The 18792-nt window shown below is 37.2% G+C and overlaps 1 protein-coding gene and 1 long non-coding RNA gene across 4 annotated transcripts in view; one reads left to right on the forward strand and one right to left on the reverse strand.

Annotated features, from left to right (window-relative positions):
• Positions 1 to 6446, forward strand: part of LOC146456754 (follistatin-related protein 5-like) — a 29952-nt gene extending 23506 nt beyond the window's left edge. For both annotated transcript variants that reach the window (XM_085093166.1, XM_085093167.1), the window contains exons 6-7: positions 4247 to 4550; positions 5023 to 6446. In XM_085093166.1, coding sequence (XP_084949292.1) covers positions 4247 to 4550; positions 5023 to 5935 — 1217 coding nt within the window. In that variant the 3' untranslated portion in view covers positions 5936 to 6446. The remainder of the gene's footprint in view (positions 1 to 4246; positions 4551 to 5022) is intronic.
• On the reverse strand, positions 6309 to 13686 carry LOC146456755 (uncharacterized). 2 transcript variants are annotated; one of them, XR_014858823.1, is made up of 8 exons: positions 13564 to 13686; positions 11862 to 11981; positions 10997 to 11038; positions 9922 to 9970; positions 8514 to 8548; positions 7659 to 7700; positions 6992 to 7044; positions 6309 to 6512 (listed from the first exon to the last, which is right to left on the reverse strand). It is a non-coding gene; the product is annotated as an uncharacterized LOC146456755 (long non-coding RNA). The 2 variants fall into 2 exon arrangements; XR_014858824.1 differs by lacking the exon at positions 10997 to 11038.
• Between the last annotated feature and the right edge of the window lie 5106 nt (positions 13687 to 18792).

An 18792-nucleotide genomic window follows, 5' to 3' on the forward strand; every position in this document is an offset into this window, starting at 1 on the left:
AATTTCTTGCATTATAAAATGACTATCATATCCTTTCAAATTATGAAATATTACAGGGATTTTGTTAGTTATTGTAAAATCCCTGTTACATTGATTATGGGCTGAGCCACGGAATTTTCCAGTAATATGGCAATGGTCTCTGACACGTCTATCATTTTTTGTGAATTGTTTGCAACAAATGTGGCAAGATGTTGCTTTCCGAAAATTGGATTCATCTTCTGGAGACATAACTAATGGTTTATTGAATTTGTATTTAATAGTTTGTCTGCAATATTTGACTTCATCAAGCATTGCTTGCATAAATTTGTAAACAGCTTTTTCTCCACGATAATATTTTATTGGTTTGGAATATTTGTCATCATAGCAGCAAACAACTTTGTATCCATAACCACAATCAGTGTGTTTTTGATAAGCTTCAGTAAAAGATTGTTGGTTAGATTGATTACAACCATGAATTGGTTCAGTGATTGCTTCAAAATCTGCGTATATCACGAATGGCGCTTGCATTTGTTTATTAAAATTTTTGAATTCTATTTTGGAACCAACTTCGGGCATTTTGATTGATTGTACACCATTGATTTCAATACATACTTCCTTGTGCTTTGTTAAAACTCGTTCTGATGAAAAACATTGCAAACAATGCATACAAAAATGTTTTCTTTGATGTGATTTGGTTTTGTGGTGCATAAATCGATTAAAATCTTTGATAAGACAGTAATGTTTATTTTCATCTTCTGAGATTAGCAATAGATTCATCACATTCTCAAACTTTTCTTTGGATACATAAATTGGATAAGTTTGTTTGTTTTCATAACCGAATACGTTGATGTTAATATTGTTTTGTGTTTCAACTTTGTTATAATGTTTGACTGAAACAGGGAATTCAATTCCTTGATAATCCAATTTTTTGACAAATGCTTTGTCAGTTTTTTTGATTCGTTGTGGATTATTTTCTCGTGGATTCAAATGTCTAACGTGACACCAACGAAAGCATTCATTGTCTATATTCTGTAGATTGATTAATCCATGTTTACTATTTTGTAATTCAGTTGGAAGTTTGATGTAAGAACTTCCAGTAAGAGGCTCATATTTGATAATATTAATGTAATGTCCATTGATTGATTTAATTATCCAAGCTGAACCTTCACTAATCCATTTGTGAATATCATTCATAATTTGTTCAACATTAACATCCAAAGATTCTTGAAAATCATTGGCATTAGTTATTGTTTTTGGTTTACTATTAAAATATCCAATTCTGGAGACAGTTTGGTTTCCTTTTTGTTGTTCAAAATAAATTGTCAAAGTTTCAATAAATTTAATTCCTTTCATTTGAGTTAATAATTGTTTCATAAAATGAGCTATCGCTAATCTGGTTGAACTCATTTGAATCAAAGGATCTGTTTCATTTTTAATTCCAACTTCATAAGATTTGTTATATCCCTTGAATGCTCTTGCAACTTCTGTGATTTGAGTTCTTTGTGTTGGAACTGGAGCCATTTTCTTCATTCTTGGTGCTGCTTTGGGTTTATCAGCAAATTGAATTGGAGGTGGAATTATGTTGTTTCTCGGCATAGGTTGAGGTCCATCTCTAAATTGCATTGGCGGCTTGATGATTGTATTCTCGTACTCTTTTACCATTTGTTTGACAGATTTTCGTGGATAGGGTATTGGTTTCACTTTTTTGGTTCTCGGCATTGGAACCGGTTTTTGTTTAGCGATTAATAATTCAATTAATTGATTTTTCGTTAATTTGGATAGATTATTTTTATCCATATTATATATATATGTCATATTGTTTTCAAAAGGTGCGTTTGGGGTTTTGCTTAATGTCTGGCCACCCAATTGACCAGTCATTCCAGGATTAGCAGTTTGTGGACCACCTGGACGGATCCATTTTCGTGTTACTTTATTGTGGGACATGCCCTGAATACACTCATTTGAGCATACTCAGGAAATGTTTACACAATATTTACCAAAATTCAATGTTTGGTAAATGTTCTTGAAGTTGTTTTTTAAATGGAAAGTTACCATTTTTGATTTTATTGATTATTGCATTGTATTTTTTATCAATTTTTTGTTTCTCATCTTCTGTAAACTCGTCGTCTGATTTCTCCAATTTAATTTCCATTTTGATTGATTCAATGGGCTTATCAGATGTGATTTCAATCTTTGTTTTGTATTTCTTGGCTTCATGAGCGTGTTTAGCATTTTCTGAACGAGTCATTAATTCAAGATTTTCTATTAAATTATTTTGTCTATTTGAGTCGATATGGTTTATTTGCATTCCATCAGGAATTTCACCTTTGATGCATTCAAAGACAAGTCGATGAATAAAATATTGTTTACAAGGTAATCCAATTTGTGATAATCTGGTTGCCATATAACCAGAAGTATGTATACATCCAATTGAACATCTTTTGGTTTTTTTATTAAATATTTGACCAAATTTGTTGGCTCCATAGTTCGTATAAACTGGATGATAATAAAATACATCACATTTTATTTCAACATTTTGTGTTGATTTGTATTTCATTCCTTTGCATTCATTTCCTTTGTATATCATGTTTTGTTGTCTAGTCACAAGCGCCAAATTTTCAATCGAATTGTCTTGTTTATCATTATTGATATGGTGTATTTGATAATCTTCTGAAATTATTTTTTGGTTAACAGCTTCCCAGATGAACCGGTGGGCTTGGTATATTTTTTTACCATTTTGATTGTAAACAGTTGTTTCCAAATAACCATCAAATCGTAATCTTCCCTTTCTTGGATTCAATCTCTTGCGATTAATGATGTATCCATCTTCTGAGGTACAATAGTTTGTGTAAATTGGATGAATATGATATGTTTTTTCATTATGAATAAAAGTCTTTGTTGCTGGAATTTGTGTTGATGAATTTTCACCAGCTGAAAAATTCATGTTTGCGTTGTCTAATTTTTTTGTTCCACTCATTTCGGACACCCTTCGGTACTCGTTTTGTCTTTAAGCCATTTTGGTTTTCAAATTCATGTCCAAATTACCCTCCAAAAATACATCAACCATCATCGAGTTAAAAACATAGCCAAACAACCCTTGTATTCATTGATGATTAATCATTGTAAAGTGGAAAATTAATGTCATCCAAATCGTTACACATTCTGTAATACATCTTATCGATTATTTTATTTTCTGTGCGTGTAAACTCGCAATCATTGTCTTCCATTGGTGGAAATTCCATTAATCTATTGACTGTTTGCAATTCTTCTTCAGAGTATGAGCTGTTCAAAAATTCTTTTCTGGCTTTGTGCATGTGTTTCATATTTTCAGAGGCTGTAACCAATTGCAAATTTACAATTGAATTGTTCTGGCGATTGGAATCAATGTGATTTATTTGCAATCCAGGAGAAATATGTGTCTGATTTACGGCCTCATAGACGAATCGATGAGCGGGGCATGTATTGTTACGTCCCGGAGAAATTATATAATAGCCATTCTCAGACAAATATCCTTTTCTAGGTTCTAATCTTTTTCGATTGATTATATAACCATCAACTGAGGCTCCGTAATTTTCAAATGTTGGATGAATAAAATATGTTTTATCATTGTGATCAAATTGGTTGTTCATATAAATTAGATTACATAATTTTTCGAAACCGGTTATGACCGGTTTTTTTCTTCATCATTCAAATCAGCGATTGATGAGTTGGTTGGATTTAATCGATGATTGTTTGTGAGTTTGGTGTCATTTATGAAAAACCTAAATTTAGCGTCTCCGTTGCAGGAGTTTTGAAAAACCGAGGATAAAAATTTAGCGTCTCCGTTGCAGGAGTTTTGAAAAACCGAGGATAAAAATTTAGCGTCTCCGTTGCAGGAGTTTTGAAAAACCGAGGATAAAAATTTAGCGTCTCCGTTGCAGGAGTTTTGAAAACCGAGGATTTATGTTTTTTGAGTTCATTGTTGAAATAGTATTTTATGTAGTTATTGGGGTGAGATAATGTGTGGTTTATGGGGTTTAGAAAAAATATTGGATTTATAAGGATTTGTATGGGATTTTTTATCATTTTTTGAAAAGTGGGCTGATACACCCAAATATCTAACTACTCCCACAAGCAACATCTTTAACTTTTATCGTGTTTAAAGAGAATGCATTGTATTGTGTTGTATTGTATTGTATTGTATTGTACAATAGACAAAAACGCTGTACGCTGTTAAATTCATAGCAAACTATTTGCGTAGCAAACCTTATTTGTCTCTTTTTTATAGCTGTTCGAGGAGGTAACATGTTTTACGTGTTTGGAAACGATGGTTTGTACGTCATCAATCCTGAAACTTCATCTACTGTTAATCATATCCAAGCTAATGATGTCATAAATGGTACCGCATCGGCCATTTGCACAAGCGGTCGACAGAGAGCTTGTAACTGGGGTGGGGCTGTCAGTGTCAATTTCAAATACATATACGTGGCAGACTTCTTGGGTCAAAGAGTATTAGTGTTGGATATTGCGGCACAAACGTTTGTCCAAGAAGTAGCAACGGATGATTACCCCTACCAGCTGAAATATTTCAGGTGAGAAATTCTAATCTCTTAAACAGTTCTTCATCGAAAGTGTGAGTGAGACATTTGAAGAAAGCTTATGTTTAAAGAAACAGTTTACGACATAATATATGGCATGTTGTCAACGTAACGCTTATTTAGAAACTGGGCCGAGTAATCTTTCGCGTGGTCTTTTATTACAAGAAAAAAAGCGCTAACGTAAACAGAGGCAAAGGCATAAATCCGCGTATGATTTATTTAGGATGGCGCCTCCTAATAAAGAAGTATTTTTGCGCAATCTATGACTATGGGGGAAAGTAGATCTCCGCAGGATCTGGGGAAAGAGTAACTTAATGTGATCGAACACTGTCGGAATCTGGCTAAACTATAGCGAGTAGTCCCTTGGACTAGTGATAGCGTCATAAAAGCCAAACATTATAAGTCCGCAGTTGTTTCAAATCAAGCCTTATTGTAGTCATAATATTACTCTCCACTTATTTCAAAGGTCCTTGGATGCCGTGTGGGTCCTGTGTTGGGAAGATAGTTCCCTCGAAATTCTTACTGAGGATGAAGACGACAATGGAACGCTGTCCGTCATAAACGAAGCCAGTAAAATGATCCCGCACACTTCAATCAAAGCGCAAATGAAGGATGACAATCCACGGCCCGTGCACGGCTTCTTCGCAGCGGAGAATTGCGAACTCCAACCGAAGTATGGTTACGTCACTCATATTATGCAGCCTGGCCTCCACGAGGTAGACCTGGCTACAAAGCAGTACTCCAAATTTTATAACTTCAGTGAGCACCAGTGTTATGGAACGTTTGGCTTAGCTCTGTCTCAAGCTTACAGCCTCGCGTTTGTACAGTGCTATACAAACGAAGATCGTGATACTAGAGGGCAGTTGGTGGTAGATTTAAAGAGAAACCAAATTGAAGCAATGAGTGAACTTAACTTTGGTTCTTCATTTGCGTCCCCCGACGGTCGTTTCGTCATAACATTGAATTATTACGCTATTTTAACCCAGTACATCGACCCGACAGGCCAGATTTTCTCGTTCCAAGATATCGAGTCAAACCTGCTACTTAGCCAACTCACTTTTTACCCACGTGACGCAGGCTATGACGTATACGTGACGTCTAAAGACCGCTCGGCAATCATTGTTCTTCATGTGGATCAAGGAGGTATTAAGACACTGAAGTTTATCTCGACTGTCGGCAAACCGCTAGAGGAAGACTGGGTCCACACTCAGCGTCCTATCGTGATTGGCTGCGGCCCTGACGCTCGTTACCTAGCAACGCCTGCGACAGGCGAGGACACGGTTGTCATTGTGGACGCAGAGCGTCGGGAAATGAGTGGAAAAGTGAAGGGAATTAAAGGTGCTCGCACAATTGTGTGGGTAGGCAACGAACAGCAATAGGACAGAGAGGATCACCTCTCTTGTCACTTATGAGCAAAAAAAGGGCAATTTCCTTCAAACAGCAAAAGCAACTAAACTGCTTTTAATAGATTTAGAGGTTTCCGAATTTCTTCTTTCCTTCAACTTTGTTTGATTGACTTGGTTTCTATTCGAATGAAATTTAGGTGTCTAGACATTCAACCAGAATAAAATCATTGAATGTAAAATAGTAACATTTCAGAGATGATAAAATCTGAAGACAATTGAAATTGCGGAAAGTTCAGTTTTCTCCTAAACTCTTAATACGCGCATATAATGGAGTGGACGAGTTACCTTCTCTGATGTAGGGTGTGATCGATAGTTTTTTAATAAGAATAAATACGAGAGCTGACTCTTACAGGTAATTAAATGACTTTATTCTAGAGCATATAACCGAAACTTTAATTTCTGAAACCTAAAGTGATTATTATCTACATTTCTTTTGTATCAAATTTCTTTGTAATATTGCAATAAATCTTTTTATATATATATACTTGAAGTGTCCATTTTCCGTATGTGTTGGACTAGATCTTCAATAGCCTCAGTCAAACCGGAAATCCTTCAAGAAAATAAACGTAGCAACACTGTAAGTTGATTCTCACCAAGATTTTATGTTATTTATGCGGGTGGTTTTGATTGAGGGGTTTCTCCGCCACTTGCAACACTTTTTTACTTAAAAAAGAATTAAATGAAGGGAGGTTCCACAGTTGATCTGTAGATATATATGGCAATGAAATCAATCGTACTGCGAGAATTTTGCCTCGTCAACAGCAATTACATTCTGTCCAAACAAGCGCAGAGTGAAACAATGATCCAGGCCTATTTAAAGTTCTCTATGTCTGCAATATTAGACGATTATTTCCTCTCAACATTTACTTCAAATCGGAGGTTTTCTTTGAGAGTTTTTCTATTTCGTGTGCCAAACCGCTTTTCGCTGTTTTCAACTGCCCTCCCCCCCCCCCTCGTCCTCCACCTCTCCACCCCCCTAAAATTTTGTCAAAATTGGAGTGGATCTCTGAAAATGGTTTGTCAACTTACTTCTCACTCTTTTGCTTATTTCCCGTGACGATTCATACGCAGTCGTTGAGGATCTAAATAAGAAAAAACAATATATTGATAGTGCATTTGGGCGGGAGGGGATTTTATGTGTTTGTGAAAAGGTGCACTATATTAGAAGTGACTAATTAGGAAAAAGAACAAATAGCAACTGTAAGTCGTGTTTGCTTTTCTTCGTGTTAAAATTTCAACTGACAGCGCATCATTTTTACTAAAATGAAAATAACAATTTTGAGGCATAAACGGCCTGAACCCACAGGAGAGAAACAAACAGGGGACCCAGGTTTACTAGTAGAGCCGCGTGGAAAAGACAGGGCTTCTAGTTACTAATGCCCAATATTCTTGGCCAGTGATATATCAAGCGCTCTCAACACCTGTAAACCACTGTTCTGTTGATACCACTGTACCATCCCCACTCCTTAAGCAAGAAAAGAGTGGTATTGCAACCATTTTATGAACCTTTTGCTGTTTTACCGCTACAGTTGTTAAATTTCTTACACGTGATTCCTTTACGCAAAGACTTAACCTTGGGCAAATCAGTTAGTTTAAGTTCAGATTCATGATAAATCTCTCAGCCGTTTGTAGTGTTCCAAGTTTAAACTAGATTACAAAATACTTATATTTTTATTTTTATATCAGAGTAACTTACGATCCTCCAGGAGCTTGCCTCTCGTGTCATACATGACGTACTCTGAAACCATTCAAAGACATGAAATATCAGGGGCCAATTCGGTTCCAAGAAACACGATAAAACTAATAAATTTAATGAGATACAACAATAAAGCGATGCCTGCTTTCCTGTATATTGCAAGCCAAGAGAGGATCATCCTCGCTCGTGCAAGCGTACTCCATACAGCTAGCTATTTCGTTGTATCCTTGAATTGCCATCCTACTGGAAATATTGAGCTGTTTCAAGTTTCCCTGATCTTTGGAATCCCGGTTCATGCTTCGGGAAGCTATGACTCCACCCAGATGTAGGCCATAACTTTCTTAAACGTTCTGGGTAACTAGTGGACTTCGTACTTGACATGAGAGGCCGAAAATGAAATGAAAGATTGAAACAAGCTAGAGACAAACGACTTTAACGTAGGGAGAAAAAGAAAGAAACATTCGCCCAAGGATTACTGATGTTTTACGCTTACTTCCCATTTTGTCTTCTTGCCTTTCTTGTTGAAATATCCCATGCACTTATCAATGTTTCGCCGATGGGGGGAGAGGAGCGGGTGGATTTACAGAAATCACTTGCTCGCAATGGGGCCTTTTGACCATTTTAATGGACTCTTTAAACAAAGTGACACATTTGCCCAAATTAATATTTCAGCTATGTTTGAATGCTCCGCTTATTCCCAGCCTTACCCTCCAGTGGCTTAAAAACTCGGCGGAAAAGGGTTAACAGTTATAGGTGCACAACAAACCAATCATTTTAAGAGCTCCTTTTTTGTTTGAGTAAAAGATCTGAGCCATGCACAAGCATACTCATCTGGTTCCACTTTATTGTTCATACCTGGTTCTTCATAGTTGTCTTGTCCATTCACAAATCTAAAAGGACACAAGTATTGGTTTACATTTGTTCATATGAGTTAACGAAATATACTGCATGTAGTACTTTCATGGTTCCATCCCTTCTTGATAACTGCATGCTTTGCCATGCTTGCACGTCTCTATTGAAGATAAAGAGACATACATGCAAGGGTTGGCAAGACAATTTTATCCCGCCTTCCGCGTCACTGAATGAACATATTGACAGGCCCGGCCGCCAAGACTAGCACTAGCTATCTGCGAGCCAGTCCAATTGTAAATAGGTAAAAATCAAAGGGGGAGTATCACGCAAATTTGCTGTCATTTCAAAACCGAAAAATGTTTGTCTGTCAGTAGAAACAACTAAGTAATTGTCAAGTTTGTTATGAATTATCACCCCAGTGCAATAAAACTGTCGATTAGTGCCTCTGACCAGAGACAGAGTAGGCTGGTATGGATTGAAATTTGTTTAAACGTTAGGCTAATGTTTTTTCAAATTCTCGGATTTTTGTTTCCAAAATGCACTAGAACAGATCACAGTTGTTCCTTTCAAGAATTGAGTTAACTCTTTTTTCTCGTCATTCTAGAATTATTTGGCAGCTGATTGAAGGTCTTAGTTCATCATTTTTAACAAAAGAAATACCAAACGCCCCATGATACAACCCATTTAAGGAAGCAAAGATTATTGTAGTTGTTGTCGTTGTTGAATTTCGATAATCGCGCTAACCTGCGCGAAAACTCTCTTTTAGATCAGCCGCGAAAGAATAGAGGCTATAACCGCGCTGGAGGAAGTCAGACAATCGGAAATGATTCAGTTCTGAATTAAATTATTTTTAACCTTCTAATTGGGCGATTACCGTGAGATAGAGAATTTGAAAGCTGAGAATAAACGTTTTAGAGCCGGGCGTTTGTTCGAAATATACTACTGGAAACTTTTGGGGTTTGGTACTTTTCTATTTTTATTGGTTTCGGGCACCTGTTTTAGCGGCTCTTCTTATGGAGCGTGAGTTTAAATCAAATCCCTCTACGATCGCCACTTTCCGGCATTTTCTTTAATGTGCATCGTTTTTGCCACATTCCTTGAAAATAGCCATAGTGTTTCATCCGTTTTCCAAACACGGGGAAGAAAACAAGGCGCATTTTTTTTTTTAGACTAACTTCGAGGTGTTTGGAAATCGGGTGAAACATTCTTAGAATAGTGTTTCTCGTATTTGAAATATTACTTCTCAAAACAATAATAATTCTTGGTAAAATTGAAAGTAAAACGGTTCACCAAATTTTAAAAGATTACATTCCCAAACCTCCTTCGCCCGCGGTAGCGAGTTCTTTGACTTTGTTCATGAGTTGTTAATGAATCTGAGAAGTGTAAATAATAAGATTATTTCCTGACTCACCCTCGCTTGCCATGTCGGTTCATTCTTAGCTTTGGTGGAATTTTTGGATCTGTTAAGAAACATGAATAACTTCAGAATTAGTATAGTATTAGGTCTATTAGAGCGGTTTTCAAATGAGTGTCGAAAGTAATTTCGCGTTTGCTATGGTTTTGCATTACTACGCTCTGTGATAGGTTAACAAAACTCGCGCTACTTTCTGAACCAATGGGAATCCAAACCAAAACCAATCGTGTTTTCGCCGCACGCGTTTTCCCGCCCTTGGCTCCAGTCACATGTATTTGCTTCGAATTCTGATTGGCTTGTTGCGTTGTTTACATCTGTTTGTCATTACTTTGGTTTTGGTTTTACGACACTCACTTGAAAACCGCTCTAACATATTTAAGTCCAATTTTTTCCAACGTTGTATGACAAAGCTAAACAACATTTTAACAACCAACAACAGCAACAGCAACTACCCCGCAGTCAATGCTGGTAAATTTCATTTGAATCATACATCTATAGAGAGTAAGATTCTAACGAAACCGTGGTGCTGCCACACTTGAGGAGTAGAAACAAATGTTTGGTTGTATCAACAGTTCATAAAGCTAGCGACACATGTACCTGGCGATTTTATAAGCCGATAGCCGCGATCGGCGAAAACCGCCAGGTGTGCCCGGTGCAGCGATTGCGATTTTCGCCGATTTCGGGTATAAAATCGCCGATATCTGGCATGTCAGATATCGGCGATTAAATTCGCCGGCATCCGCCAAGCGTGCTCGTTCCCGCGATTTTCTACGTTTATTGCTGCGAATCGTCAGTAAAGCCAACCCATCAGGTTGGGCGATTTTATCACATGACATTCAAAACTGCCACATCGCCGCGATCGGCGAAAAAAATCGCCAAGTGTGTCCGCATCAATCGGTGTCGGTGGAAAATCGCTTGCGATTTTCGCTGGCGATCAAATTCAAGATTTAGGATTTCTAGCTTTAGAATTCATAACTCAACGGTTTTTACTGAATGTCTCGTGGGTGTGTTGGGTCCTTTAGTCACTGAGAGAGCAAAATGGTAAAGCAAATAGAAAACGGTCGTCACTTACTATCAGCTGCTATAGTATCATCTGGGTAATGGGCGCTGTACTCTGGAAAAAAATAAACGAAAAGCTTACGTTTTTCAGGACTTCTGTAAATTTTGTGGATTTCATATTTGTCCGTATTGTAGCAAGATTGTAATGACGACTCCGTGTGTGTGCCAAGACGGAAAATGCGGGAACAAAACTGCTTCTTTCGATTTCCTCCTCTTTCTCCTCTTCAGTCAAGAGGAAGCTTTAGCAACGACAACGGCTAGGGCAACGAGAACGTCAAAAACACAATAGGCTTACGTAGGCTTAATTACCAAAACAATAACCCTGCACGTGCATTACACTTTTTGGTACGTTTATTTGCCGTCACTGCACGACTAGGACGTGAAATTTCCTGATGGCACGTTTTATGGAAGGACGTGAATACACGACAACGAATTTTTCTTTCTCTTTCACCTATATTTGACATTTAAAGGGAGTTGGAATTATCGCGACGACGTTTGAGAAAACGCGAATTCGTTTTACTAGTGACGTTTTAACTGTCTTCGCTGTCGTCGTTGCTAAATCTCCCTCCATCTAAGGCGGCGATGTCAACGTAAACGCCACAAAACAAGATTTAACGAAATAAAAAAATCACTCTGAACGTGCGTTATGAATTTTGTACATTTTGTTGCCGTCTTTCGTAAAACAACAACATCAAATGGCCATATTCGAAGTTTACGGAGAACGGGAGCACACAACAGTGAATTTGTAAACCCCTTGAGCAGTACACACGGAACCAGTGGACGAATAATTCATTTTAACAACCACACGCATCTCAAAAATTTTTTCTACGATGAAACTTTTCTTTGTACTGAGATTGTTTTATTATTTAGTTACCTACCTATTTCATCGTCGCTTGTTGGTTTCGCGGTCGCCGTCATTAAAATAACAGCTAGAATGGCCAGTGAGAAACATACTGTTTTGGAAACCATTGTGAATGAATCTAAAACCTTCTTTAAGCCTTCAAAACAAAGAAGATAATTTCTTAAACAAGAATTTCTAAGAAACGTTAACATATTTCGGTTGCTTTTTTATCGCAAGTGTATATTTTCTCTATTTTTAGACACCGTTAAGCGTTTGCGAAAATTAATCCGCAATTCTAAAAAATGTGAATATAATGCCCTTTTATTTTCTACCTTTTAAACAATTATAAAGAGACACGTCTGTGATTTTCTCATTTAAAACTGATTGAAGTTAACTTTTTCAGCGGTATGGAGGGACCATGGACCATATACACTTTTTTTAGTTTTTGTACGCAAATCACTGGAAGTCGCGAACATTTAACCGGCTAATTTTACATGATCGTCGTCAATTCTATACCTTCAAACGAGAGAATGCTAGGGGAACAACCTGTCGAAAAAATAATTTTATTGAAAACAGTACAACCCAACAACACTAAAAAAACATGGGGCACGACAAGACATGTTTACAGCAAAACGGCAGCACAAAACATTAAACCGCAAAATGCGAAACAACACATCGATCGTAACACAGTACAACAACAGAACAACACAACACAACACAGCGATAAAACAGCACACACACACACACAACACAAAACAAGTCAAAACCAACAGCACAGCACTTGTATACACAAGAAAAATTGATTTAGCGAGGCTCAGCACTTCACAATAAGAAAAAATACAGAACTGAGCGCGTGATGGCAAAAAGATCGGACGCTCTCCCTCGTGGGATCTACGCATGTGTGGTAGTGACAGGCGCGCTCGAGCTTTGATACGTTAAGAAAACTAAAGTAAAGCCGGAGTCGCCAACACAGAGTAATCCTGTTTTCGTTTTTCATGATTTTTATACTTCATAGATCTTCATACTTCATCAAATACTAGGACACTAGATTTATTCGAAAATTTTTTGATATATTTGAGAACACGGCTTTTTTAGAAGCAAATAGGTAACTCATTGATTTTTAACACAGCTGTATTCAAATGCGCTCAAAAAGATGGACTGAAACTCAGTGAATGGAAACTCCCTAAATTGAGTTTGTTTTACCCGAGTGATTTCAAATTACAGAAACAAAAGGTAAGAAATATTCCCATTTCTTTTAACTGAAGATAATTTAGTTTAATTAACTCAGAAGACGTATAATAAACGAACAGATGAAAAGGAAAACTGGAAACCATTACTTGAATATTTTTTAACGTTTTTAAATGTTCAACTGAAAAACCACAAGTTAAAACACACTTCTGCATGAGGATAAGACTTCGATTTTCAAATGATGGTGTAAAATGTAAGCATAGCCAAAATGTTTTTCGTCAGGTTATCTCAAAAATATTTTATTTTCTTTGTTTGCGTTTTAGCTAAAATTCTCTCTACGTTAAACTGAAATTTTATGGAAAGGTGTCAAATAGTCTATCTATCGAAAATGAATAAAGAAACTTTTCTGTTTGATATGATTTAATCCCGCGCACAAAAACACAATTTGGCTTTGCTTACAGAAGAATCTTGTATATTTTTACAACTTAAGTTGCAGCTGACCTGCTACCTTAAAGGTAATTTAACAGATTCAAATCAGCTATGTTTCTAACCTTTAAGCTTTTCCCGTGGTGTAACCGATTCGTCTGGAAGTCAGTTAATGAAGTGAAATAGACGCTATTTCCCGCGCTTTTATGCACGCGCTGCAGTGCACGAGTCAACCACGTGACGTGAGATCAACACCCGCCTCGAGCTTGCCTTTTTCCTGATTTCCGTTTTCACATGAGAAAACTAAAGATGGTGATAAAATTAAAACGTAATCTCAATCTATCGCAGCGTGCTGTACTTCCTTTAACAAGATGAAGTTTGTAATCTTCGCTTTGTTTCCTTCGTTGTAGCTTGTCAACTCATAAAATGCCCAATTAACGCAAGGTAATTTCTCGCTTATGCACTGTCAATAACACAGAAAATTCAGAAAATTATTTCTAACGTTATTCGCCGAGAAAAACTAAAGAAATGAGTAGAATACACTGATTTTGTGGCTTATTGAAAAACTTTTCAACTTTAAAGTTCAGAAAGTTACACTTTCTCTTGGGAAGACTGGTCATTATTATCGCCTATGGTTTTCATTATAATTTTCGCCTAACGTTGAAGATCTGGGAAACAACACTTCCCAAAGGCTGATTCCGTCATCTCTTGATACGATCAACTGATACCAGTAGTGTGGGTTGTTAAGACAAAATGCAACATTTGATAGACTTGCTGTTTGTTATTACCACCACATATTTTTGAAAATTATCATTAAAATTATATCATGAAAATTGTACTAAAAAATATTTCAGTCAATTTTATACGCCAATTTTCCTGCCTTTTAAAAACCAATGAAAAGAGAGCCATTTGAGTACTCCACCTCTTGTTTAAGAATTATGGCAATTTAAATCTTAAAGACGAACTCGAAGAAACGGTATTTTTAGAAAATTATATGTTGCAATGGGGAAAGGAAAGTATTTTCAAAATTTCTTTCCTGCGTCGAGCAAAATAGAAACAGGGAAAATATCAGTACATTTTGGATTCTCAATATTACAACTTCTACCGGACTCGATTGCTAATATTTATGACCTGAAAATTGGCTTTGTCGTTGTAGAATTAGTGTTAACGAAGGAAACCATTACTGTAATAATGTATAATTTATAAAGCATTAAATTGAAGGAAATACCAATTATTCCAGATAAGATAATGGCGTCAAAGCAGGTATCAAAAAGCGTGTCAACAAAAGCACATGAAATCATAATGAAGGAATACAACAACAGCTAAACGCCTTTCATTAAAATGAAGATGTTCTTAAAACTAGGACGCCTGTTGCTTGGGAAAATAAGATAAGAAAAAAAAGTTATTCGTGAGCAAAGTAAGATCTAAATTGTCACATGTTTTTGCCATGCACTTTTAGCACAAATTTGGCAGGCAGCACTTAAACAGACGGAACATCATAATTGTGCCAGAGTAGTAAAAAACAATGACAAACTTCTCTGACCTAGCTTCAAATCCTACTTTACGTTTTCCATAAATTGGCTGTTAGATTTTACTGTGATATTTTGCGAGAATTGTTTGTCAAGTTACGTGTCGGAACCCACAACGGCACGGAAAAAACTTAAGTCATACTTCCAGTTCTTTACAAACATTTTGGGTATCATTGAGTATTATTTTGTGCCACTGTTTTGATCAGTCGAGTAATCGCCTCTTAAATTTGCCACTTTATTGATGAAACGTTGGCCTTATCAGTTCGGCGAAAAGTTTCGAATTTGTATCTTTCAGCACCTGCTAACTGCAAAGGATTTTCAGTTGTAAAACGTCTCACTGTTCGAAAGTTTGAAATTATCGCCTCTCAGTCACTTTTCATTTACAGGTTAAATGGTTCGATTCGTTTCCTTCACATAAAAGTTTTCAATGATACACGCGAATTGTCAGCTAGGCCATTGTGGAAGAACTGAACGTTTCAAAGCATTGTTTGAGGCGAGAGCATAAATCTGAACAATAGTAGTGTAAACTATATTAGATCTCGGGTCAAAACAAGCCCTTTTCTACAGGTAAAATAGACTTCTTCAATACACTTTGCTCTCAGCTGGCTCTCAGTCATTTTTGCATGGTTTTCATTGAAAACGGGAAAAGTCGGTCACACGTGTTAAGCGTTTTACTTAGGACAAATTTCAAAACTTTCCCGCTTTTTTACTGCTGAAAAAAGTAATTCTTTGTTGCTCGCTTTCTTTTTGCTCAGAAAATCCAGTGTACGTGTATACTGTCGTAAATTTAACTGGCTATTTAATTGATGTACGTAATAAGATAAGAGACGATGTGCCGACCGCTTGTGTTACGATTGAACATTGAAAACGTCTGGCTCAACATTATACGTTTACGCAAGCTCTCTTTTCTTATGTTATTTACATAAAGGCAGTTAAATTTGCGTCCGTGTGCAGGTAAAATTAACGCGACCATGCAAATTGAACTTAAACGAATGAAAATATATATACTGTTTTGCGTCGTTTTAACCTTCGGTATTACTCGCTTGCTTGGGATATATAAAGCACAAACTTCATCAGGATGGAACAAACCGATCGACCCCACAATCTAAATCTCTGGGATTTATATGTCAAGGGATATTTTAATGTTCTCATAAACGTAGCGTAAAATCGTTTACACGAACTAAACACATTTTTCCCACTTCAGTAAATCGGCTACTTCCCCATCAGGCCGAAAACTGACCTGGCATATCCACGGCTAACTGTATTGAGATAAGTGTAAGCAACTTATATCATCCGTAAAGCTTACAACAAAATAAAAAGGTATTTGAATAGATAAATGTAAAACATATTTCAGCTATTTATAGTGGTCCGCTGTTAATAGTTTTTAGATCCAAGACTGTTCCGAACGCTTTGGGAACTGAGTGCTGCTGTTTGCGTAGGTTTGACAATGCTAAAAATTTTAACACTTTTTCTTGATTATTAGTTGATAAAATTAAATGTGGTTTTACTTGAGAAGAATAGTTTCGATCAAGCTCGGTGCTAAAGGGTAATAAAGCTAATTTGCAATTTCTGTGATAAACATATCCGCCTTTGACATTTATAACCCTGTTGTTATGAATTAATTCTAAGATATATTTCTTTCACCAAATTCTTCTGAATATTTAACCAGCATTTTCCTTATCCAGTAATTAAAATTTGCATGATTTCTCTTGATTAAATATTTTCATTGGTCCTGGATTTCTAGATTTCGCCTCAAAGATGACTATCACAATCAGCTTAAATTTAATGGCGTGTGGGAGTTCGTTAAAAGAAATACGTGTACTACACACCACACTTAACACTGATGTATTTTTTAGAGCGGTTTCCAATTGAGTGTCGTAAAACCAAAACCAACGTAATTACTTTGGCCAATCAAAACAGATGTAAACAACAGAACGAGCCAATCAGAACTCCAAGCAAATACATCATCGGTAACCGGCGCCAAGCGCCGGGGTTGAGTTTATTGTCAGTTGGATTTCTCAAAGGCCTTCTTACTGTTCACTGACGTTATTTCATTCCCTTTCAGAAAGCAAACTTCCCTTGTCTTCCGTACGTTCCGTATTAAGGTCGATTCGTTTATGCGATATGTATAAACTCAATTGATTAAACGGCGGAAAAATTTGCTGCAAAAATACAAAACGATCAGACAAGAATCAGGAATATTTTCTTGATTACGGCCTTGAGAGAGAAAACGTTTTCCGCAACAACCGTTTCGTGTGTATACAAACGGCGGGATTAACATCCAGGAAACAAAATTTCCACAGAAATACTTCTGCATCAAACTTCCCTTGTTTCCAGAGGTTTTAGCATTCTCAGCGGTATGTGCCCAATTTGACATCATAGGTAGCCTTTGCGACATTCTTGCATTCAATGATATTCTGATCTTCCTCAAGCTCTTTGCCCAGCGGTTAGTCGCCTGAAGGGACTCATACCCAGAATCCTCAGGTTCTATGGCCAGTAGTTAGTCGCTAGGAAACCAACCGCCGACAAAAGAGCCTGAGGACTCTGGGTACAGGCAGTTCTAAGGTAAAGAAATGCAAGCAAAAGTGGAACCGTTATGGGCAGTCCTGTTGATCAGCTGCTGGTCAAACTGAGTCAGGCAGATGGGTGCCCGGCCTCAATTCCACAGACATCTTCGTACCGTCATTTTGAACAGCGCAAAGATCCTTGCGACGAGATTGAATTCAGGTAATTGCCAGCCTCTTTCCTAAGCCTAGTCGCGCTTATCGAGGGAGCCGAACCCCCTGTGCGGTGCTTGAGACTGAACTCGATGGCGCATCTTGCAGATTTAGTCGCGCTCAAATGTAACAAATAGGAAAAAATCGTTAAAGTTAAGGTTTTTACCTTTAGAACTCAAATCGTATAAGTATGAGGAACCACTAGGCCAGTGAATCGGTTTATTGGATAAAAAACATCAAAACAGTAACAAAGACACACACCGTCGACCAGTCTCCACTTACTTCTCTTTAAAAACGTTTTAGGCAAATTGTATTAAAATGAGTCAGTAAACTCACAGACTCATCAGCTTTGATACTCTTCAACCGACTATTCTTAGTTATTTGCATTTGATTGCGATTAACTCCAGATCAGTCAACCCGGTGACGTCACGTTCAACTGTGTGCCAAGGACAACTGGGAAAGAGGCTGGGTGAATGTGGGCGCAAACGTCACAAAGCGAACATACGAGTTTATGATTCAACACTTTGTGACACTGCCAAAATATGGTCATGGAGCACTGAATATTCGTCGTCCATAAATAACAGATCTCCTGCGATATACGTAATTTCGTGTGTTTGGGAAAAAAAACTGACAATAAACTGTACTTTATTATCAATGTGGTGAATAATAAAAAAAATTATCCAGCTCAAACTTGCGGAGTATCCCCTGACAGCTATCCATCTCTGCCTATGGTCTCCTCGGCTAAGTATCAGGCGATATTCCACGCGATTTCGCAGGATAATTGTGAAGTAATCACGTTAATGATCACCTTTTGCATATCAAGTCTTCGCTCCCAACTAAAATGACCTAGCCAAGTTAGTGCTCCATTTTTCCTGGGCTAGTGACAAAAAGGTGACCCCCTGCTAGACCCTCCTGTTACAACATCACATGTAATGATCCACCTGGTAGGATCATCGTAGTAAGATGGTCAAATGTAATCCTCCTCGTGTAAACAAAAAGTAGAAGACATGACGCTAGTTTTATCTGCCTACGAGAATCACCCTTTTTCAAGGTAAACAGACCCTTAGAGTTCAGTTCATTGAGGATCTCAGTGACGAATGAAACTCCA

This window comes from Pavona decussata, unplaced genomic scaffold (assembly GCF_977016875.1).
Source record: "Pavona decussata unplaced genomic scaffold, jaPavDecu1.1 SCAFFOLD_254, whole genome shotgun sequence".
Lineage (NCBI taxonomy): Eukaryota > Metazoa > Cnidaria > Anthozoa > Scleractinia > Agariciidae > Pavona > Pavona decussata.